Below are 26064 nucleotides of genomic sequence, written 5' to 3' on the forward strand. Positions count from 1 at the left end.
TATTTACCTTTATAGCGTAAATTTGATTATATAGTAAGTGTTATAAGTTTACAAGTTTACAACAATAATATTATAAAAAAAATAAATAAATAATAATACCTACAATATTATTACAATTTGGCGTAGTGACTAACTGACGAATTCATGTTTTTAACAAATTGAATATTTAATAGTTTTACTATTATTATTTATTTGTTATGAACAAATGATATTGTATTTTATAAACTATCAACAAGTCAGATCCAAATGATCCAAGTATTTTGTTTGGGTACCTCCTCGTAACTTGTGATGAATGTAACAACCGGTTCCTGAACTTGAAAAAATATCATAAGTACACCTTAATAATATTATTATCCTATACTATTGATGTCAATTAATGTTGTATGATGATAATTAGGTGTTTAACTGTTAGGAAGAGTGAAAATGGATTTATCAACGGAAGAGTTACTTAACAGAAAAGAGACATTGAAACAATTTGATAACTATATTGAAGACACAGAAAACACGCTTAAGTGTTTTGTCGAAAAAGTTGGTTGGACATTGGATAAAACACCAATTAAAGTAAATATTCAATATTGTACTAATCACTAATCTATTGTTCTGATGAATAGTTATAGTTCAATATAATATTTGTACAGAATATGTTTGAAAAGTAAATTATAAAATTCCAACGGTTGTATTGACTATTTAAATTTTTTTTTTAAATAATTAATGAGTAATTACCATTTGTGTTAGTACTCAAAGATTAAAAGTCTTTAATAGTATACTTGTATAAGATTATTTTAGAATAGTGTTTCCTTAACTTTTCCCTCCAACCTAGAGATTGAAAAAAATACATTAAGACTCCAAAACATAAATAATTACCTAATAATATGCTTATTATTATATTTTATTATATCCTCTATAGGCGTGCAATTTTAATTTCAGGGATGTCTACGGTTTTTGAGCCCTTTTCTTTATATTTTTCCTTAAATTTAATATAAATTTCTATGATAGTTTCATTTTTTGTCCTTTTTTTTGTTTATGATTTTTATTTTTCTATTACATTCAGCTGTTTATCATAATAAGTTTTTCCTCGTAAATTAAAAATATTTTAGAATCTACCACATGTTTAAGAAAAAATTACATTTTATTTAATCAACATTAGTTTTAATAAAGAACCCTTATTCTATGATTTCAATTTTAGAGCCTCAACTACAAAATATTTTGGAGGTGCCCAGGTATACCTAAATACCTTGTACCCTCCATACACACTTATAAATTATACCTACATGTGTTGTCTGTTTTAAAAGTGTAAAAAATTCATTCTACGCTGTTATACATTTTTGTGTTTTAACTTTATTAATATTTGCTTAATTTATTTTCAGGATAATCTTGTGAAGTGTCCAATAAATAGTGAACACAGAATGTCACCATCCAAACTCGAGGTTCATTGTCAAAAATGTATATTGAAAAAAAATGGATATGATTCATCTCATTCATTTTATCCTTCTTATAATTTGTCAACACTGTTGTCCCAGACAGTGACAATTGGTATGTTTATTATTATATATATACACATTTTTTTTAATACTTATTGATTACATAAATTAATGTCATTATGAATTTATGCTTTAAAAAATAAATCTTGTACTTTTTACGATAAATTTTCAAATTTTTGTATTCTTTATTCACTTGAAATGTGAAAAAATACTTCTTTTCTTTGGCATAGTTGCGTTGACATTGATGTTCTTATGAATTCAATAATATAATAATATAATAATTATATAATTTAAGGAGTTGATTATTTTATAATTTAATTTTGTTATACTTATTAAGAAATTTATTATTATAACCTGTTACAGATGAAATTACTCAAATGCATATTTTGAAAACTGCCTATGACGAATCAAATTCAACCTTAAGTTAGTAAAAATAAAAAATAAATTAATATTATTTATTGAGTACATCAATAAAATCATTTTTATAAAGCTAATGAATGTTTTTCAGATATGATTAAAGAATGTTTGGTACAAGATATTTTACAGTATTTCATTGTACATTACAAAAAAAAAAAAAATATATCCTTTTTTAACTATTCTATTTGATGATAATTATTATTATAATGTTTTTTTATTACTCCAATTATGAAATTGTACCTACTAATTTCAACAGTTTTTCAAATATTTGTTCTTTTTTTTTAAATTTGACAAAAATTTGGATTTATATCTTGCTTGAAGAAAATTATTATACATCTTTTTATAATTGAGGTAAATAAACCTCTTATAAAAAATATTTATTTATTAGCTATTTTTTATTCATGTTTATTTTTGCTGCAAATATTATTTACATTTCATCTACAAAAAGTACAAAATGTTCATAAAAAATGTCATATTTTTATTTTAGATATTAACCTTAAGCCTAGAGAAGTTTCCCAAAGCATAGAACGCTATGTCTGTGATTTTACTCCTGACGAGAGAAGAATATTATATGATAGTGCTGTAAAATACACCAAACCACCTAATTACAAGGATGTCAAAAATGATTTAACAGGGTAATTTTTGAATAAAATACTTAAATTATTTTTCAATAATTTTTTAAATAAATTATTATTCATTTTAATTTTAGTGTGGATTTTTTCAATAAAACTGATGATAGACCTAAAACTGAGCTTGAGCTTTTACAAGAGCAAAGAGACTTAAAACGCAGGAGAACTGCTTATCGAGGAAAAAGAGTTCACACAGATAGAAAATCTTATATAGAAGTAAGTTAAATATATCCGAGGTATTGGCATTATAATTTATTATTTTGGTTATTTAGGTTTTAAGAGAAGTAGTTGAAGGATTAACAAATACTTTGTCACATTCAGAAGATGAATCGGCGGATGTTCAAACTTCAAATACAGTTACAGAAACTACACCATATCACCGTTTTGAGTATGAAGGTATTAAAACGTATGATGGTAATCCACACACTCGCTGGCTTAATATTGAGATAGAGGAATCTAAATTGTATGAGTATTATCAAAAAAAGAGCGAGAGTTCACATCAAGAAGTTTCTACATCTAAAATTCATTGTGAAGATAAAACTGGTTTTAAAAGATCAAGAAAAAGTAAATCTAGATCAAGAGAAAGAAAAACATCAATTGATGAGTTAAAATTAAAAAGATCTCGGAGATCTAGGTCTCGCTCATCATGTACAGAAACCAAATTCAAGAGACCTAAAATTCGTTCTAAATCCAAAGAAAGTGCTTATATAAAAAGTAAACATAAAAGATCAAGATCTAGAAAACATAAAACTCGATCAAAATCTAAAGAAAGCGAGCCTAGAATGCGAAGAAGTCGATCAATATCTTCTGAAAGTACTCACAAGAGATTTAAGAAGCGTAAAACAAGGTCTAAGTCAAAAGAACTTGAAAAGGTTAAATGTTCTAAGAGTCTTACAAATTATAATAAGTTAGAAAATGAAAAAGACTCTACAATATCAAGTCATACCCATAAAAAGAATAAAAAGCATAAAAGTAAGAAAAATCGTTCTAAAAGTCCTAGAAAATCTCATAAAAATAAAAAAAGCGATATTTAAGTATGTGAAAACGTTAAAGACAAAATATTAAATGATAATGAAATCCATCCCAAGTCTAAAAGTCGTAAATTTCTACGGTTAACATTTTTGGTTTTATTGTCATTAATCATTTTTTGTTGATTGAAAGTTAGATCAATAATTATTTATTATAGTTTTAAAAAAAACTGTTATTGAAATTTGACAATAAAAGATAGGGTTTCCTTAAAATTTTGAATTGTTAAAACTTTTTTGAACTCGAAAATTTATAATTTTTTAAGTGAATAATTAATAATTTAAATGTTGAACTGTATTAGTATAGTATATTGTATTTTCTTAGAAACAAACGTATAATTGAAATATGTCATGTTGTATACAACTATTAGACTTGGTATTTTTTTATTTCAAATACAGTTTATACATAAACTAAATGTAAAATTTTAATAAAATTGTTTTTTACACAATGGTTTAATATTTTTTTCTTGGGCACATTCAGGTATTAGAATTCTATATTAATAGATGTGATAAATTCAACTATGATTTAGGTAAATTTTACCTAATTATGCAACTATTTAGGACCAATAATATAATATTATAGTGATATAAAGAGTAAAAACTATATGAATATAATATATAAACAATAGTAACTTATTTATTTTAATATTTACAATTTATAAAATATATTTATAAATATTCTATTGTCATGGATTTGTTAATATAGATAACATTCTATTATAATATAAAAATATGATATTTTAATACTAATTCATTAAGGAAACTTAAGTATACGCCATACCTTATTAACTTTTTTTTTTATACTATAATTAACATAAATTACATGTTACACATCTATATTGATAACAAAAATTAAAAATAAGTTTCATATTTAAAAAAAATTAAATAATAGTAATATTGTTTAGGTAATAGTTAATTTCCGGGAGGAAGTAATGCGAAAGCAGTCCCCTCCCGGTCGTCGGTTATAAACTGCAAAAAAAAAAAAAGGTAATAGTTAACATATATATTTTGATTTATTGACAATCAGATAGCCAATTAACTTTTTGTGTTTTTACTATTGACTTTAATTAAAAATATTTCTAGTATTGATAAAAACCATCATTGTTTATTTGAAGAAAATAAATTAAGATTAAGTTCTCAGGTAAAAGAAAACATTTCTTTTTAATTATAAAATTTGTTTTCTACTGTAATTAAAAAATATATATATTGTATCATTGAACTTTTTAGTAATATCGTATTTAAATTTGTCACCTAATATATTATTATAATGTTATAATGTGTTTTTATACTAAAATTATGATAACACGGCGTTCTAAGTAGGCAATTTAGCTATGCTGCCGTCGTGGGTCCATTTTTCTGGTATCTCATTACTCGTTATAATAATGAATGTGTGCCTTAGGAAGTAAAATGAGAATTAAATGTATTTATTACGAGTATACTAAATTCAATTATATTCTACTGAATTACATTTTGTAGGTAACTGGAAATTAAGTAAGTATCTATAAAAAATATTTTAAATAAACTTACTTGTACTATTCATTCAACTTTAACGTGTTTTATTTGCTGTTACTACCTATACTTGGGTAAATTTTTCAAATTTTTAATGATGTACTTTTAGATACTGATCAAAGAGACGAATTTATTGATTTTACTACGATGTGTTTTTTGTGACGATTACACGATAAGTTGTCGATGAAATGTTTTGATTTTTAAAAATAACCTGATTTTGGATATATGCTATGGGTTATATTTAACCGGAAATGCTGCGGCTGGTAGGACGGCGTTATACAACCGTAAAATATGGTTCTAAAGACCTTCCGGAGACTACTCTGGAATGCCAACAGGAACCGGTGTCTATTATTCTGCGATTGTACGTACACGGAGACACGTATCGCCGTCGCTTCGGTACATACGAAAATAACGGACAATTCCTTATTGTCAACTGTGGGTTCGCGTACGACCGTCTCTGCGGTAGTGTCACCTGTTAGTTCCATTTTTGTGTCCGTCGTTGGAGGTTCTACTAGTACACAGGAATCAATTTAATACATGTTTAATCTTAAGTTATTGGTGATAAACTCACAAGTGATACGTGTTCATAATGAAACAATAAAATTAAAAAAAAAATATACAGACAATTATTTTTTATAACATTTTAGGCTCAAAATTAGACAAAATTACTTTTGTAAACTATAAATTACTATGTTTTAATTTAAAAATATTCTCGGGAACTTAAAACTTTTACTTATATTATATCATCATGAATTTTAATATGTTATTTATTTATTTATTTATACTATATGAACATACTTTTGTTTGTTTTACGGTATTTACAGACACATGTCATTAAATTTGAGTTATATAAGTTGATATAATATGGTATGAATAGTATATATTATTAAATATTAATAATATAATATAATATATGTAATATTTTCGGCAACAAATTAGATTAATCTACCGTAATACTAAAGGTAAAATAAATTATTTAAATATATCATAAAATGTACTTATAATGAAATCTGATACAACTGACATTGACAGACGGTATTTTCTCAGAATCTTTTTTCCTAGACAGTGATACATCGTTGAATTCAAATTTAATACACCCAAAATAGTGATCCATTTGACACCTAATGTACAGTCAAGTTATCCACTTTTCTATTTTTTTTTTAGTGAAAACTTTGTTATAGTACGAAACGTATATCAAAGGAAAATCTCTTTTAAAAAAAATAATATTATATAAAGAATTTGTTAACTGACTTGATGGTCGTAGCCGGCGAGTTATTATAGTTGTCTTCAGTAGCTTATAGTGTGTGTATATTTACCGTAAATAATTACAGCGTACTCTCGATTATTTGCGGAATAGGGTGGCTTGGCATCCACGGATAAACGAATTCCGCGAATAATCAGCAAAATTCAAATTCAAAGGAAAATGTTATGAATACATTTATGTATTATTTAAAAAAAATAAATCATGTAATTTTAAATAGTATTTAAGAAAAATTAAATTAGAGAATGTTTTATTTTCATTTAAAAATTCATTTAATATTACGAAAATATTTTAAATTGTTTAATAAAAAATAAAAGATACAGACGTGTAATGAAAAATGGAAAATGATTTATAAGCAAAAGATTTCTGTGAAAGACTACGGATAATTGAAAGTACACTGTATTTTGTTTCTTATAATATGATAGTTCTATGGATATGAATACAATATTTACAAAAATAATTTTGAAGATTGTTGTATAGATAATTAAATTTAGCGGATTATTACAAAATTTCAAGTAAACTAGGTATTTATAAAGAGTATTAGTTCAAATATAGAATTCGAAACATAACTTAAATGTATAGAATAATATTTTATGGTTAAGACACTATCGCATGTATTAATTTTGACGGGAAATTTATTTGAATTTTAAAAAAATGATAACGAAAAAGAGTATAATATAGACTTGCTTTACCAAACTTGGGTCGGACTGATAATTATACATACATAATATGCCATCTAGAACATTTTTATTTGCAGCCTTACTTTATCCTTGCGCGTGTGTCTCTTGTGAACTTAATACATTCACATTTAATTCTAAATTTCAAATAGGTGAGTATTAAAATGGTGTTAAAAATAAAAACTTATCGACGCTCAGACCCTAGTTGTGTTTTCCCATGATTGTCACTATTACGTCTTAAATAGTTAATTTCTTATCAATCATATTCATTAACGGTTGGCGTGTTCAAAACATATAAATTATTGTTCTCGATTAAACGTATTTAATATATTACATCCGGTTTACACCTAAAGACTCGGTCACTCCCATAAATCATCAGGTTAGATCAGCCTGCAGACTTTTTAATATACAAATAAAAAGCCTACGGACTACACTAATATTCGATTTCGATCGTTAGAATGTATAATATATTTTTATGACAGTTGCGTAATTAATAGTATAATTATCGGTCAAAATTCAATATTCATTTTCCCGATAACAATAAATAATTCGATCAGCACAATATTTTATCAATGACTTACTGGTTACAAACAGTTTAGAAAATAAAGAGCTATTTATACTAAATACATCGTATTATTTTATCTTGATAAAATACAATAATTTTAGTTTTTTATTATTATACATAGTTGGGTAATGTCATAATGATATATATTATGGATTCGTATGATCCATAACATTTTAACATAAATATAATATCAATAATATATTAGTACCTACCTATTGGCTATTTTAGATTTTCATAATATATAATTTAGAGGTATACCTACCGTTTTAATTATTAACGATAAGACACTGACTGTACGGACAAAATTGAAAATTTGAGCCAGTGTGAATTATGTAAGCTGTAAGCACGTAGAGTCGGAATTGGAAATTGTGAAATGTGACCACTGACCGAATAGAGTTTATACTATAATATTTTAATATGAAATATATTCGTGTTACTTAATGGATGCGTCTTACGCACTACGATATGGCAGAGGCGTAACAAAAACATTTTGGCCCAGCCGAAAAAATAAAAAAAAATGTTAAAAATGGGCCCCTAATATGTATATTGTTATACTAAATATAACCCTATAACCAAAGGCCCCAAATTACCATGGGTCCCTCCGCAACGCGAAGTCTGCGGGCCCTCAGTTACGCCACTGGCATATGGTATATTAATTATTTTTAATTGCAACTCCATTATACATAGGTAAGAATTTTTTTTAAATATTTAAAGTGAAAAACTCAATGAAAAAAAATAATAATAATAAAAAAAGATTATTTTAGTACTTTTTTGATTTTTATCGAATAACCGCAATACTGCAATAGTATGTACTGTTACACTATTATAGCACAATATAAACCAATAGAGTGGAAACATGCAGGGCATGGGTGTTCTTATCAATTGTGTCGGTAATCGGTACAGTCGTATAGGTATAAATATAATGTATATTATACATCGGAGACTACCGCGACGACAATTGTCACCGTGCCACCTGTACCGTATACAGAGTGCTCCATTTAACTGACTACACACATTTTCCGAGTCGAATTTCGGGATTTTAAATCAATCATTTTTATTTATTTGGTTTGAACTGATTTAATTTACTTATGCCACTACAATTTTGACAGTTTTGGGATTTAAATAATGCTGTACCAATGTGAACCATGGTTTTAACTGGATATCTTTCCTTTTCAGGTGACACTTTTGCTATAGTTCAAGTATGTATGTACACTATCCGTCAAACTTTAAACAATTAATAATAACAAAAATGTATTACATAATTATAAGTATCAACATCGAAAAGTGTACAGAAAAATCAAAAATGTTCTACTCCTGAATACGTGTATAATTGAAATCGACAATAAGTGAAACGAAGGAAGAAAGTCAACTACTAAATGTGTGTTAATCATCGTGCATTGTACATTATTGTGTTTTATCGGTATTACACATATAATTGATTATGTGTACTGTGTATTAAAAAAAATATAAACACCAGAGTTGATGTTTATGTACATAACGGTTAATTACACTCATATATACCTGCTTATTTATTGTATGATCAATGGGCAATATATATAATATATATTTATATATATACAGAGTAATTCACTTAGCATACTCAGTCTCATTTTTAACTTAAATAATGAATTAATTCGATTCTGATTTTTGGAATACTTATGATGTTTTCTGAATACTTAGATTAGAAATGCCATGTGGGGATTTCATTTCCTAATCAGAATCAATTTTTCTAATAAATTATTGTTAATCAGGTATGACTTTTTAAAAATATTGATGTCTCTAAAGTGAAATTTAAATGAGTAGTTTTTGAGCTCTTTAATTTATGTAGATGTTAAGAATAATAATATGTCCACGATGATAGGTTTGGAAAATATGGAGTATAAATAATTTGAACATTTTAGTAATTAATATTAATCTATCTATAGTATCAACATTGTATGATCTGTAAAAATTGTTGAGCGTATAGCATAAATACTATAATATTCAATAGGTAGGCAATAAGTACTCAAACAGATTATTTTATTTTTTTGTAAAACAAATTTTAAGGGCTATCCATTACCTATCTTTTGTTTTGTACATATAAGACACTTTTTAAAATGGTATAAATAGAATTTAATTAATTGAAAATAATTGGTCTTTTATTAGGTATAATATAATATTTAAAAATTCCAAAAAATTTAATTTGAATACATTTATTGTTAAAAGAAAAAAATGGGGGTGCTCGGTGAATCATCCTGTATATTATTTATATTACATAATTAATTCAACGATTAGTAGGGTGATGTGCCTTCTCGTCGACGACGGTGGAACGGACAAACGAATAATGGGCCTTATTAACGCATGTCGTCGAGTTTGCACTGATATACTTATTTATATTATATTATAATATCAAGTATATCATCGGTTTACGGAATAAAGTACAATCGAATAATGTATATGGGAAAAAAACAAGACGAAACGGAAATGGGGAGAAATTATTAGATAATTCGCCCACGCCATACTGTAAAATAAATGGGAAAATGCGCTCGTGTATACAATTACACGTCGAGAAAATCGGAAACCGATTATATTGTTTTGTTATTAAAAACGTGTGTGCGGTAAACTTTTCGATACCTGTCCGGTACCTATATATAGGACTCGGTGCCCGAATTCTAAGGCGCTTGTTGGACAGCACTCGTAAACGTAACTCGTAAGGTGAATCCTGCGGAGTCCTAAGGCCGCGTTACACACACCGCGCGTTCGATAATAATAATAATTCCGAAATAAAATAAACAAAAAGATTGATATCGGTAATAATAAAAAAATACTATTCAATCGATATCCGGTCGACAGAATATTTTTGCAATAAAAAAACGGTCGCTGAGATGAGGGGCGGCCCGCTTTACTATGTATACGTGTGCGCGGTCGCTAGGATTTTGTCGTGTTCAGCGGCCGGTTTGCAGGACGGACAGCATTTCCTCAGAACTCTCATGGAGAGATTCAAAGACGGCTCGAAATCGCCTTCTCATTTCACTCCGGGTAAGACGACTTTAGACTACCTACGCGATATTATGATTGCTATCATCGCATACACTCCTCCCCGTCGGCCGTGATGTTTGGTGACGAAATAAATAAAAATATGTCTTACAGTCATAATATATATTAAACTATATACAATTGTTTTCATCGTAAAAATAAAGCTTCGATGTTATTATATTAAGAATTATATACCAACACCTCCGCAGGTGTATACTACGTTCATTGCAGATAGACAATCAGTGGGCGTACCCATGGTATTTTTTTACATCTTTAGTACGAGCGAATTAAGGATATTTTCCTTTCACGTTAAATAATATTATTTTCTATCATAGTACGTGTTCACTTTTTAAGTGTTTTTTTTTTTTTTTTTTTTATTGAAGCATTATAATATAATATTTTTACATCGGTAAGTATACAAAGTATTAGAAAAACTGGAGCAAAATTATTATTATTATTATTATTATAATAAAATTGATATTTAATAGAAATAAAACAATATTAAATAACAATTTACTATAACTCAAAGTCGGTGGAGTTAAAGAACGTTTGATGTATAAGGACGACTAAAAGCAATATCATATTGAACGATAATAAAGTAGATAAGCAATGACGTTGAAGGGTAAAAGGAAGATGGGGTTCTACAGGAGGGGAGAACACTATAGTGTTTTAAATTATCTTCATTTAATAGGACATGACAGAGATAAATATTGTAAAACAAATATAGAAAATATATTAATACGATTTTTACATACATTTTCTAAAACTAAGCGCAAGTACTTTGAGTAGTCATCAGAGGAAAGTTTACATACACAAAATTACAATGACTAAAAGTATGTAGCGGTTAATCAATTCATTTTTTTTACGTAAGTGAGAGACTTTTTCGGTGAGATAAACCTAAGTTTCAAACATTCTAAATATTGTGAATGTCATTTTTAATACATTGTACACTAAGTGTGCCATTTTAAATTTTCATAATAATCTTTAAAAATTATAAAAGAAAGTGACGGACGGAAAAAGTTTTTGACATGACTATAGAAAATACTATAATAGTATAATCTGTTGTAAATTTTAATTTAGAATAAACAATACCTACTAAAGGCCTAACATTTTTATCAATTTTTAGTTAAGCTATTATTTTATACAATTAAAATGTGTTTCAAAACATTTTAACAGTGTTTTGGGTAAAATATAATTGTTTGAAATTATTAAAATTATTTTTGTATTTCAATTTTTCTTTTTTAAGTCACTGCGCATATATTTCAAATGACTATCATCAATACTATAAAATAGTTTCAAAAGTTATTAGTCTATCCGAGACCATTTAAGATATACGGTTGAGAAAAAAATTACATAATAAAATATCTTAAACTATATATTTAATATTTATATTATTAATAATATTATATTGACTGATATAACTGTAATTTGGACTTTAAGAAGAAATAAAAGTTCTAGCTTTTATTTGTAATGCTTAGATTGACGTAAGCAATAAGCTATAATAATAAAAGATAGAGATGGAACATATTTATTATTTTATATTTATCAGAGGATAAACACAAAATTCATTTTTATCTTTACAATCATATTATTACATATGCCGGGGTTCACAGACGTCCATTAGAGTTTAATAGTTCCTTAAATATTTAACAGATTCTCTCACACATCAAATAGTGACTCATGAATTCATGATTGGTCCATTAAATTTTAACGAGTCGTTAAATTTATGAAATGTTTGCGTAACAACATGGGTACCATTAAGTCTAACCTAAAATCTACTTAGTTTGTTAGCTTTTAGTCATTTAATATTTAAACGGCTTTAGATATATTAATTTGTAACTTATCTGAAAAATATAACGAAATAAAAATATAATTTAATACTGAAATCTACAGATAAAGTCTATACAGTAAAACCTGTCTTGTGCGAACCCTTGATAAGACGGAATCCTGTTCTGTACGGAAATTTTTTATGGTCCCGGCAGATTTCTATAATTTAACATAGGATTAAACCCTTGATAAAACGGAACCTGTTTAACGTGAAACGGAAAGCTATTTTTTGGTCCCGTAAATCATATATACCTTTAACAAACGGAAAAACACATCATAAAATGAACAAAAATATTTTTGATGCCAACATTTATTTTGCTACTAAACAATTATTAAGGTCAGCGATTAATACGTATCGATAGATAACTAAATTTTATCTTGATTCTATAAATTAGCGCTTATTATTGTCACCGTAGTCGAAGTTTACCTGTCGTTTCGTATCATCTTACCTACTTGTTCTCACAATGTCTAAAATTTGTTTAAGTTTAAATGAAAAAATAAAAGTAATCGAAGAAAGTGAAAAAGGAAATAGTGTAAAATCATTAATGAATACTTTTAAATGCGGGAAAACGCAAATTTATAACATAATTAAAAACAAAATTAAAATTAGAGAAGAATGGTTAAAAGGTAAGTTCATATGAAATAATTAAATCATTAATTACATTTTATTTAAGTCATATTCATTCATCTTATTAGGAAATGGGAAAAGCAAACGAAGTTTAAAGAAGACTGTTAATGATGAAATTAACAGAGCAGTTTGGGATTGGTTTGTTAAAGCTAGATCTAAGAACATTCCAATTAGTGGTCCAATGCTTCAGGAAAAATCCAAGGACATCGCGATTAAATTGGGGAACACCGATTTCAAAGGATCCAACGGTTGGTTGGAATGTTTTAGAAAAAGACATAATATTTCATGGAATCAAGTATGTGGAGAATCTAATGATGTCAATGTTGACGACGTAAATGAATGGAAATCAAAAATAGGTGAGCTTATAAAAGATTATAATAGTGATTGTATCTATAACTGCGATGAAACAGGCTTATTTTTTCGCGCTATTCCTTCAAAAACATTGAAATTAAAAGGGGAACAATGTAAAGGTGGTAAACTTTCAAAAGAAAGAATAACAGTTCTTCTTTGTGGAAACATGGCCGGTGAAATGGAAAAACCATTAGTAATAGGAAAAGCAACAAAGCCTCGATGTTTCAAAAATATTGACGTAGAAAAATTACCAGTTTCATGGTACTCTAACAAAAAGGCTTGGATGACTGGAAGTATTATGGAAGATTGGTTAATAAAATTTAATAGTAAAATGTTAAAAAAAAATAAGCATATCATTATTTTTTTGGATAATGCTGCATGTCATCCAAAACTCGATTTATCAAACATAAAATTAGCTTGGTTCCCTCCCAATACAACTTCGGTTACACAGCCTATGGATCAAGGTATTATTTACTGTGTGAAATTGTATTATCGCCGACTTCTGATGCAATCACTTATTGCTAATGTCGATAAAATATCAGTGCTATCTGAGTTATCTAAAAATATTACAGTAATACAAGCTATTCAATGGTTAAATGTAGCTGTCAGTAAATTAAAACCACAAACAATTAAATCATGTTTTGCAAAGGCTGGGTTTTATGAAAATGAAATAGACGATTAGCAAGACGATAATGAAGAATATGAAGACGTACAGCGGTTATATACTTCTATGGGTAATTCACATAGCGTTAATGATTTTATAAATTTAGACAACAATGTATACACGGATAATGACGACGTAAATGTTTTAATTGACGATCAATCAACAAATCAATCGGATTCTGAAAATGAAAATAATGAAGGAAACAATGAAAAAAATTATGAAGAAAACCAATTGAAAACATACAAGGAAGCACTTATTTACATCAAGAGTCTGGAACAATTTTCATTGAATAAATGTGATAGTGAGTTATTGGAAATGATATCGTGGGCAAAACTAAAAGTTGAAAAAAGCATTGCTACAGAAAAAACCAGACAAAAAACATTACACGAGTTTTGGAATTCATAATTGTATTTTAACCGGCTTATTATATTTTATTATATTATATCATTTTATTAATACCTATTTTTTTTTTATTATATTATGTATATTATTTTATTAATACCTATTTATTTTATTATAATATATTATTTTATTAGTACCTACTAAATGTTTTTAAAATTTTAATTTATCATCATTTTGAAATATCTAATTAATATACTTGTTATTATAATTATTTACTAAAAATTTAAATTTATTGTAGCCTATGATATTTATTAATTTTTAATATTTTTATTTTTATTATTGACCGGAAAATGTTACAACTTTAATCGTGCAGTATATCGTAACTCTATAGTACGGAATTTTCCGTTTTATTCAGTTATAAGGAAACCTGCCTAAAACGGAAATTTTTATTGGTCCCGTGCAATTCCGCACAAGACAGGTTTTACTGTATATGACTATAAAGTCCAGATATGGCTATTGGTATATGTTTTTAAATAATTTTATTATTGATTCATAAGTTTTATTACATAAAAATATTAGTTTTTAAATCATAAATATATATATATTGTGTTTGTAAAAGTTATAATATGAATAATTCATATATTATATTATTAAGTGGTCAATTACTGTCTTGAATAGAATTAAAATGTATTAATTATACCTCATAAAATATTCATTTAATTAATTTTATTAATTTCAGTGAACATTTATATTTAAAATTAAACACTCGTTTGCTATATTCTTGTGGTCAAGAATATAATTTTATCCTAAAAAGTATATTATTTACATAGTATAAGCATGGCTTAAATTTGAAATTTCACTTTTTTCAAATATTTTAAATAAATATTATGAAAAGTATTAATTTTTATACCCTGATCCAGATGATTAATATTGATTAGTGAATGATATTACACATAGTACATATAGAAATAAATGATATATTAACGTTAATAGCTGTGTTTCAGGAATTTTTTTGTTGATAGCTATAACTTATAAGTTCATAACTTAATCCTTTGTTAGTAATTAATTATAATTTATTAATTGGGTCCTTATTTTTAGTTTAAGTGTTTTTTGAGTGAAATGATAGTGTGAAGGATTATAATTTGTATAAATAGATATTATAAATGCATTACAGACTGCAGTGTCGAGTGATGGCAAAATGCCCGTTTATGGCTTTATTAATATAACTAATCATATTAGTGATTGTATCACGAATAACTAATATCACTGCTATAATTTCGTAAATATATTTTAATTTAAAGTAATTATCAAACTATATTATAGCTATTTAACAACAATATAATATTTAATAATATTGATTCACGATATTAGATATTTTTATTTTTATTTTAGTTTTACAATGTATTATGATGTTATAGGTTATACTTATGAGTTTGTGACATGAGTTAGAACTGCATAAACCAACTTATATTGCATATTGATAATTTATCTTTACTTAATATAAAAAATACATACTTTAAATAAATGTTTATTCGCTCCTCCAATTATTGTATAAATTATTAAAACATTAGAAACTAAATAATTTAAATATTTCAAGATAATGAATTCCACGAAATTATACAAGTCCATTTATTATAAATTATCGTTATGTTTTAATAATAATTGTTTTTCGTTGTTATTGATAACTTTATCGGGTATTTACATCCCACGAGTAGTTATTTGCATTTTTCTCTATAGACACAATCGAGGCATAATTTAAGTGAACAAAACACTGAATTAATTAATCGCGTATTGTGTAAATATTTTCAAAAGCTATATTTTACGAGGCTTGTTAGGGCTGATGGATCCTTTTCACCAGACACGTTTGTATATTCAGAAAATCAGAAAAACACAACCCATTGTTGTACTTAATTTGTTCTTGGAAAGTCAGAGTATGAAAAGATCACATGTATTGGTATATATGATATACATATTTTATGTCTGTGTATATATTACGTAGGTGTATAGAGCCCTTACCAAGTGCCAACAGCAGATGTAACTGTCCTTTGAACATTATATTTGCATGGTTGCGATTGCAAATATTTAGATTCAATAGAAACCGTTTTAAACATGGTGTATGCATAGCAATGAATGTTTGAGAGTACTCTCCTAAATCGAAAATTATAATAAATGATAGATGGGAGCTCCCACGTCGCACCCAGATACATCATATTATAGCAACCCAATATACTTTGAAATGCATACACAATATATAATATATTATAGATTAAATCTACATTTCGAAGTAAAAAAAAAGCATTTTATTTAAAAGTCGTACTTTTAGTAATACCTATATATATATATATATATATAAAAATATTGCATTAAATAGAGATAATTTTTTCTGATACACTTTTTCTATTTAAAAATGATAAAAACATATATATATATGTGTATATTATATACGAGTACACCAAGAACAAAATATTATAATAGATGATATTTTTTTTATTATTCATCATAAATTACTTAATATAATACTCATTATTATAATATTATTATATTATCGTTTCCATAAATTTTAAATAATCACACATATGATTTTAAGTTATGATTTATGAATATACACTATACATGCAGTAACACTTTTCACAATTCGCTAGGTGTACACCATTGAAATATACATATATTATATTTAGTTATTTACGATGTGTTAAAAAAGCTTATGTTGTAGGACATTGGATTAACATCTTGATGTATTTTTTACAGTCTATATTATAATAGTTGGTAATAGGTCATGCTTATTTAATTTGAACAAAGTTTGGACAAAAAAGCATATCTAGCAAGGTTTTGTTAGATATATATGTATAGGTATGTGTTGAAAAGAGATAGCAGATGTTATGGGCGCTTTCGTTTTAGCTTAAAACGTACAAAAAGACTCATAAAAATGGGAAATATATTAGATATACAAATCGAAAATACAAAAATAGACGTATACCAATACAAGTGGCTTTATTGTATAATATATTAGTTCACTGACTACACAGTGGATTTTGTTAGTAAGTAAAATCGTATAATTATATAAAAAGTACATTTGAGTACTATATTATCAAGTGATGTGAAAATTATAGGAAATTTGAACGTTTATTTTGTCGCTTTTAATATCATATGAATTACGCCAGATAGGTCATGGGGCTAAATGAAAAAAGTTTTTAACTCTAAGTTTTTTTATTTGTTTAAAGTTATGAAACAATAAATTAGGTAAGTATTGTATTCATTCGAGTTTTGTACAATAGCGAGACGATTGTTATTGGTGCTATAGTATCTAAATAAAAATGATGTACCTATTTTTGAATGTATATCCAAACTATTATAATTTAACCTATCTTACTATTTGTAATCCATCAACCCATCGTGTGTTAAATGTAGTTTAAAATAGAATAAAAATATTTTGTAGGTTGTGTATACAATATACATAATGTACGTCTTATTTATGTTAATAGATATGTATCCAGAATTGAGATCACGATTATACCAAGGAGATATAATACTGCCAGTTTCAAGAAATGCTATAATGTCGGATTACTATAAATGGCCTAAGGCAATAATTCCTTATACAATCCATTATAATTTTAGTAAGTAAATCGATATATATAAAAATTTCAGTTGTATTTTGCACACTGATACCCACAATCGGTTTATGAATGAAACAAAAATACGATTACTATTATACAATATATATTTTTTCGTATCGAGTGCGTACTTTTTCTCTTCTGATTTATATAAGTAAATAAAAATTACTTTAAAAGCTTTTAGGTTTTAGTAAAAATGGGGCCTTGAATAACCTCATCGTATAATGCGCATACATGCCTCCCGTCTCTTGCATTTAACGTTTACTTCGCATTTAATATTTATAGTATTAAAGCTTAATTTTTAAAACGTAATTATATACTTTACTGCGATTTCTAAGAAGTTTATTTATTATTATAAGATTACGTATACGATATACATTATAATATCTATAATACATACTATTTATTTAAACTATAGAGTGTCTCTCAGAGCGTATTTTACTTCGTCAAATTAATATTTTTGAAAACAATTTCTATATTGATGAGAGTTATATCATAATAATATTAATAGTTTAAAGTATTTTTCGACTTTTATCAAAAGTTTAAGAAGAACATTGTAATTTATGTAAGGGTAAATATTTTAAAGATTGAATTACTATAACAACTTCCACGAAATGTTTGTACAATATAATATGTATAATGTGTCTTTTAATGTTTAAGGTAGTTAACAGATAAAATTATGCTGAGTGTGTGTGAGGACCGAACTCCAATCCTTATATTTTAGGTGTAAATTCTATACAGAGTGTATAATGTATTATATACTAATATGATAAATCGTCGAGTGACAATGGTATACATCTGAAATGTCGACGCTTGAATAGGTGCGAAAAATAGTTGTAAAGGGACGCAATAATTTGGTATTGATTATTAATAATTGCTCTCACTAATTAACTCATTGATATTATTAAATCGACTGGTGTCTCCCCATTACATCGACTTTAATCCACCGTAGATTTGGTCTAAGCGGCATAATTACTGTCGGCGATCGATGGTTTATTTTTAAAACTGTTTTCTTCACGATTTTTTTTTTTGCACGCCCGGTCGCTGATGTGTAGCACAAGACGAACGGTCCAAGATCCGGATGGCCATGGATGTGATTGAATCGAAGACGTGCCTGAGATTCGTCGACAAGAATGGCGAAAACGCAACGCAACTGCTGAAGGACGTCGGACACTCGGAGTACGTGCACATCGGCCGTGAGCGGAACAAGGGATGCAACGCCATGATCGGTTTTCACCGGGAAATGGGTGGCCCACACAACATGAACTTAGAGGCACCGTCGTGTATATCCTATCAGGGAACGGTGCAACACGAACTTCTGCACGTGGTAGGGCTGCTCCACGAACAGGCCCGCGCTGATCGTGACAACGCGGTGATCATTTATTGGGAAAACATTGACAAAAGTATTTATTTAATATTATTATTGTTCAATTGATTATTAATTTAACCATTTAAAAAAAAAAAAAAAAGTAGGTCAGCGCATTTCGGTGGTGAATTTTTGTCCATCATCCCTTCGATCCTCGGACAGGATAGTGTAATTTTACTGTAGGTATTCGATTTGAATGCAATATGATTGCATTCGATAAAACGTTGATTCTGAGCGGACGAGGGGATCTTTTTATTTAATTTTATTCGTTTCTATGGTGATAAACAAAGCCGTAATTATTTTACACCACATAATCGTGAAGTTGTATATTTTTTCTCCTTTAACCGTTTTTATTTTGAGTGTCATTTCGAAAATCGAAAAATTACCTCTTTAAAGTACTAACTCAAGAACATTACCTTTCAGAAAATATGCTACACTCGTACTTTTGAACAAGTTTAGGGGGAGAAAAAGTGTTTACAGAATAAAAAATAAATAAACATCATTGTAAAACCAATACATTCCTCGCTCCACTGAGAATCTAAAAATGTGTAACTGTTTTAAAAACATCAAAAAAGTCAAAAGGTTTTATGATAGGTATGTCAATTATGACTAACTATAAGCTCATATGCATGCACAGATACGAGCTGATGAGGTTTAAAACTACTAATCATCCTCTCAATGTATTTTTGAAACCTTAGAAATTCGAATTTGACCTTAAAATTATTTATATAAAACGAATAACTATAAATTAAAATAAGTATATATTTCATAATATTCTATAATATTTTATTATTATATATCTACTGTAGAAAATATGACTTACCCATAAATAATTTTCATTATCGACCTTATTTTCAATACCACTTTCTCATCTTTGAAAATTCTTGAGCATATCTTTGGCTTTGAACACGTTAAAGTTGTAAGTTTCATTATCCACTCGACAAAGGTTGCTGGGTAACAAAAACCACTCCTGATTTGTATAGTGACTATGTAAGTGTATAATATATACCTGTTACACACGATTGCAGATATGTACGATAATTTCAAAGGGTAGGTATAATGCTATCTGAGATTCAATTCTGTATTACCTACATAATATCATATAGTATTATTTAGTGTTTATATTGTATTACAGCATGATATATTTAATAGGTTCTGTGTGTATATTTTAAATTTATATATACACCAGGAATGTGTAGTAATACGATACTACTGTAGGCGCGTAGCCAGGATTTTATTTCGGTGGGTGGGGGACGGTCCATTTTAAAAATTATCGTTTGAACTTTCAGTACATAATATTACAAAACGAAAATACATGTTAGAGATGAATTTCAGATGGGTTTGGGCCCCACACCCTTTTCTCAACTTTTAGATGTATATAATATAGTACATCATTAAAAGCAGTTTTAATTAGAACAACAGTAGTAATACTTTATTAATATTTATCAAAATTAATATAGTATTTAATTAAAACCCAATATCCTTTATAAAATTCTACGCTATATATAAAGTTTGAGATACTTATTATAGTTATAACTTATAACTAAACGAATTGTCCGCTTTATTTCATTTTGAATTTCATAAGTCCAAAAAGTTAGTTAATTAAGCATTCAAATAAAATATATCGATTAGATTCAAACGTCTATCTATAAATAGCAAAGGTTGTTGAATACTTTAATTTTAAATTGTATCTTTGATGTAGATGGGTAAAATAATATCTGTTTAATATACTACTTCGTTTATAGTTTGTTTGTTCAAAACCTTTGAAGATATGCTTTTGAGACTCTGTCGTTATTTATAGATATTGTAAAGCAAATAATTATAATCAGTTATGAATTATTAATTATTGTGGTAAAATATTATGATACGTCGTTTTAAAGACATTATTATAATTTTAGATTCTGAAGGGAGGTATGCATATATTGATTTTATTATATATATATATATATTTTTTTTATGAATGAGTACCTACACGATAAGTTGTTGATACAATACTTTGATTTTCAAAAATTTGGGGGGAGGATATTAAACTGAATCTAGTTTGTTCTTTCGAGAAACCTAAATTTAAAAATTCTCAAAACTTATTTTTGTAATCGAGAAAAACAAAAAGTATTAGGTAATGAAAAACGAGACTTTATGCAAATTAAATTTTTGACAAAATCGGTTAAGTTTTTTTGATGTATGTAACTCGAAAACGAATAATCATAAAAACTTGATTATATTAACTATATTTTCAATAAATGTTCATGTTATTCTTTTATACTTACGATAGTAAAATTATTTTAAAAATTTTCGATTATTTTTGAGCTGCTTATAGACATAAACACTATTTAATTTTTTTTAGTTAAAAATATTAATGTCTATATTATTTAAAATTAATGAAAATTTAATACAAGATCTCACAAAATATACTCTTTTATCTGTATAACAATATTAAAAATACATAAGCACAATTTATTTAAAGTTAGAATTTTGATAATATTGACACCCAATATACAGCAGAGCAGAACTCACTATTGCCTATCTTTTTTTTATGTATAATTTGTAATAACGGTTATTTTAAAAATATATACAACTGGTAGTATTTACCTACAGAGTTAATCATTATTTTGTTTTCAGCATATTGGCCAGACTTTAACAAAGTTCCCGATAATGTCACAACTACTTATGGACTACCTTATGATTATACTAGTGTAATGCATTACCCACGTTATGCTTTTTCAAAAAATGGTAAAGAAACCATTGTAGCTAAGGTGAGTTATAGAACAAACATTTTGTTTGAATTAATTGTATGAACAATATTCGATTTTTCATTAGAATTTGATCAAAGAAAAATTAGTTTTTATTATAAAATTTGATGTAATGGTCACTAACTCACTAACTAATATATTTAACGTTTTTAGTAACACTTAATGATTAAGCTTGAAAATAATAAAACTTGTGAACAGAGTTCGCATAAAATTTTAATAGGACGATTATATTTACTATAACATAATCAATTTGTAAACAGGATACAATTACTGATTTTGGCACTTATCTCGAGCCATCATGCCGCTATCCCCCAGTGAAGCTATTGTGTTAAATTTAAATATTATATTGTGTTTGAAAGCAATGACAAATCTATCTAATTTTAACAAAACTCGGTTAACTATTGTGTTTACATAATTTATATTACGTATAATTTTAATACTACGAATACGTGTTCATACAAGAATAGTTGAACAACAATTTTTATTTTTTTTAATTATAGGTAGAAAAAATTATATTTTAATTTTTCAAGTTTTGAAATTAAAATTAAAATTTTTATTAAAAGCGCATTTAGGAAAACCACTTTTCAAACATTTTAAAATTCTGTTAGAGACTAAAATATGTTTATAAACGTTAAATAAATATAAGTTAAAGTTTCTACTCAGCGGGAATTATGCCAGAATTTTCTATAAGGTTATGTTGTGTTCTTTTCGTATTTTTGGGAGAAATAAGTTGGAATTTCATAGTGGAATATCTATCAATCCATCACTATTATAAAAATAAATAGACATTTAAAAACATATTTTATGTTTTCAGTTTTATTATAAACAATAACTTTCATAATTCTAAACATATTTAATTGTAATGAATGTTCCAAGTTTTAAGTGAATATTTTTGACCATTTTTCAATGACATTAAATCAAGTAATGAAGTCACGTATATAGCTTTATAAATTTAAAATCTAAAACCAGTAATTCAATTTTTTTTTTCATAAAAAAATTCAGTTTATTCAATTTTGTCAGATTACCTTAAAATTATAGATAACATTTTTTTTTTTATTAGCCGAGTAAATTTTATTTTATATTATTTAATGAACTCAGTTATTTTATAGAATTTTTATAATGAATGAATTTAAATAAAGGATTATCCTTAGGGTGATATTTAATTCTAAAATTAAATTATCTAGCACTTAAATTGGATTGCACACAGCTAGCTGTCGTGTGTATTTACTAAATTGCTATGAAAGTTTATTTTCAGTAATTAAAAAAAAAAAAAAAAAAACTAATAATTGTATTGCCGCTCTCGGGAAATATACCAAATGAACGCTATAATTAGATTTAAGTTTAAGTTGGTTTTACCATTTGATACAAAATATAAAAAAGGCTACAAGTAAATTTATATTTGAGATTAATAAGGCTTTCATGGCTTCATATCTATATATTTAGTTGTTAATATTAATTTTACAATTTTTGAAACCAAACATTTTATTTTATTAATATTACCAATTTAATACAGGTTTTATTCGAGGCCAAAGATTGACAAATTTAATTTTTATATTTAATTCGTATAGATATTATATATGTTTTCAAATGTAGTAATAACATTATAACAAATGATATTACGCAGATAGAAATACTAGGTTTTTTACTTAGTAGTACGTGGTGTTGTTGGCTTGTTGCTGTCATTGAACTAGGAAATATTTAGTTTTATATGGTACCTACTGGTGGAATGTATTTTATCGAATTATTTTTTTTTCCCAAGCACGAACCAAGTATGAGTTTGGGACAGAGAACCGGAGCCACGATCAATGACTTGCGAAAAGTCAACGCAATGTACAATTGTAATGGAGCCGCAGCAACACCCTATAATACTAATACAGGTGACTACCAAGGTGCTGCATATCATATATTTTAGTTCAAAAATATATTATAATAATTATTTACACGAATTTATTGTTACTTATTATTATTTTTGCACTATCTTAAATAAAATAAGAAATTATTTTAATTGTTTAAACTTATACGTTTTTATTAATGGCATGATGGTTATTAAAACGATGTATAAGTTATAGTACAATTATAATACTTTAATTTTAATATTATGCAGTATAATATAGTTTTATTTAGATAGACGATAGACGATCAATTTTTAATTTAACTTAAAAAATACTGTTTCTCAAATATAATCACTAAGAATCTAATTTTCAAGTTTCAGCATTAAAAATAATTAACGTTTTAAAAATAGAAATTAATTTTACTAGTAAAAATGTAGAGTTGGTTTTAGTAAAAATATAATTTTATTAAATCTTAATTAGTTTTTGCATAATTTTAATTTGTGTATGTATGAAAAAAAAATCGTATTTAAATTTTCGATTGTTTAATAACACTACCCCTACACTATACGTTTAACAAAACAATGATATTATAATATACATTATTAATACTATGAATCACCTACTCTGAGTAGTCGTTAATGATCAATATGATCAATGAGTATTCTAGATGTTTGCTTTAAAACTACAAATTGAATACGAGTATATTATTGGACGTTTCCAAGTAAAGTTGAAATGATTTTATTGTATACGTTTTAGTACATAGTTACTTATAAATTGTTGAAGTATAGTAATTAATATCCATGTACAATGTTCAAAAACAAATAGGTTTGTACGTTATTAGTTATTACTAATTACTATATATTTATACGTATAATCATAGGAACAAATCAATAACACAGGAAAAAAGATGCATTACAGTTATCTATATGATATTATTACATAATACGTACTCTGGTGAAGGTTGGTGGTCGAATCAGACAGATTTCTGAAAACACGTGGGGAGGTTAAAATCTGCTGAATGCAGGCTACAGCGGATCTATATAGGTACATATTTACCGTTGTTTGTTGTATTTTGTAGTACTACTTTTCGACATTTAAAATAATTGAAATAATTGTTATTGTTCCTGGGTACTACTGCCTTGGTAATGACAATAATTTATCCATCAAGGTCAAAGTGTTTATGCAGTTCAATGGTAAAATTATAACAACTATTACAACAAACTATTCTTTCATAACTATACAGAAAAAAAAAATAATAATAAAAAAATAATTAGTTTCCGGTTGTATGTACGTTCTATCGGTTATTCTATGTATCAAGAGCGTAATTAATGTTTGATACAAAATAATTATACATTCTGAACTATAATTATAATAATAATAATAATAAATGGAAGTGTTAATGACTTAAAAAGTCAATAATAATATTTTGAATTTATTATATTATGGGACAATTTAATAATAAAATAAAACACTACGTGTCATAATTTATAATATTATAATATTTTTGGACACAATATGATAGAGAGGATGAATAAAAATGAATTCATATCCTTCAGTTGAAAGATACTAAAATAGTAAAAAAAGAGTAATATATACGAAGCTTTAATGCAAATAAAACTATGGAGAATTAGATATAATTTGTGATTCTACATAAATTATGTTATCAGCAATGTCATTTGAATTCATTAAAATGTTATAAGAAATAATGATTATAGCTTACTATCATGTAAAATCCCATAATCTAGCAATTTTAAGTTAACAATATTTACTTTGGTTAAATGCTTTTAATTACATTAAATTGAAATACTTAATTATATCAACTATAATATAGTGTAACATGCATGAGTTGTTAGATAAAAGGTTAAAAGTATTTTTATATTAGTGGTTTTATGCAAAGTTTAGGTGCAACAAATTTTCTAAATTACCTACCGTACACCGAGAATTATTCAAATAATTGTTAAAAAAAAATATGCACTGCAGTAAGAAAAAATATTTCAACTACATCACTACTAAAATGTCTATGATAATTTGATTTAGTTTGTTTTTAATCTTAATAGTTTATCAACTTTAAGTGTCTTTAATGGGTGGCTTCTTAAACACGTAACTTCAATTCA

At 26.4% G+C, this 26064-nt stretch overlaps 2 protein-coding genes across 2 annotated transcripts; both read left to right on the top strand.

Moving 5' to 3' along the window:
* Positions 1-22: 22 nt before the first annotated feature.
* LOC114122297 (U11/U12 small nuclear ribonucleoprotein 48 kDa protein-like) lies at positions 23-4001 on the top strand. The gene is made up of 7 exons (XM_027984914.2): positions 23-331; positions 398-561; positions 1368-1533; positions 1845-1904; positions 2386-2533; positions 2608-2743; positions 2800-4001. Exons 2-7 carry the CDS (start codon positions 424-426, stop codon positions 3559-3561), a joined length of 1410 nt encoding a protein of 469 aa, XP_027840715.1. The 5' UTR covers positions 23-331; positions 398-423; the 3' UTR covers positions 3562-4001.
* A 6133-nt stretch (positions 4002-10134) lies between these two features.
* On the top strand, positions 10135-24132 carry LOC114122303 (low choriolytic enzyme-like). The gene is made up of 5 exons (XM_027984921.2): positions 10135-10582; positions 17874-18005; positions 19058-19405; positions 21988-22121; positions 23878-24132. Exons 1-5 carry the CDS (start codon positions 10429-10431, stop codon positions 24028-24030), a joined length of 921 nt encoding a protein of 306 aa, XP_027840722.2. The 5' UTR covers positions 10135-10428; the 3' UTR covers positions 24031-24132.
* The last annotated feature ends 1932 nt before the right edge of the window (positions 24133-26064 follow it).

The sequence above is a fragment of the Aphis gossypii genome, chromosome 1 (assembly GCF_020184175.1).
Source record: "Aphis gossypii isolate Hap1 chromosome 1, ASM2018417v2, whole genome shotgun sequence".
NCBI lineage: Eukaryota > Metazoa > Arthropoda > Insecta > Hemiptera > Aphididae > Aphis > Aphis gossypii.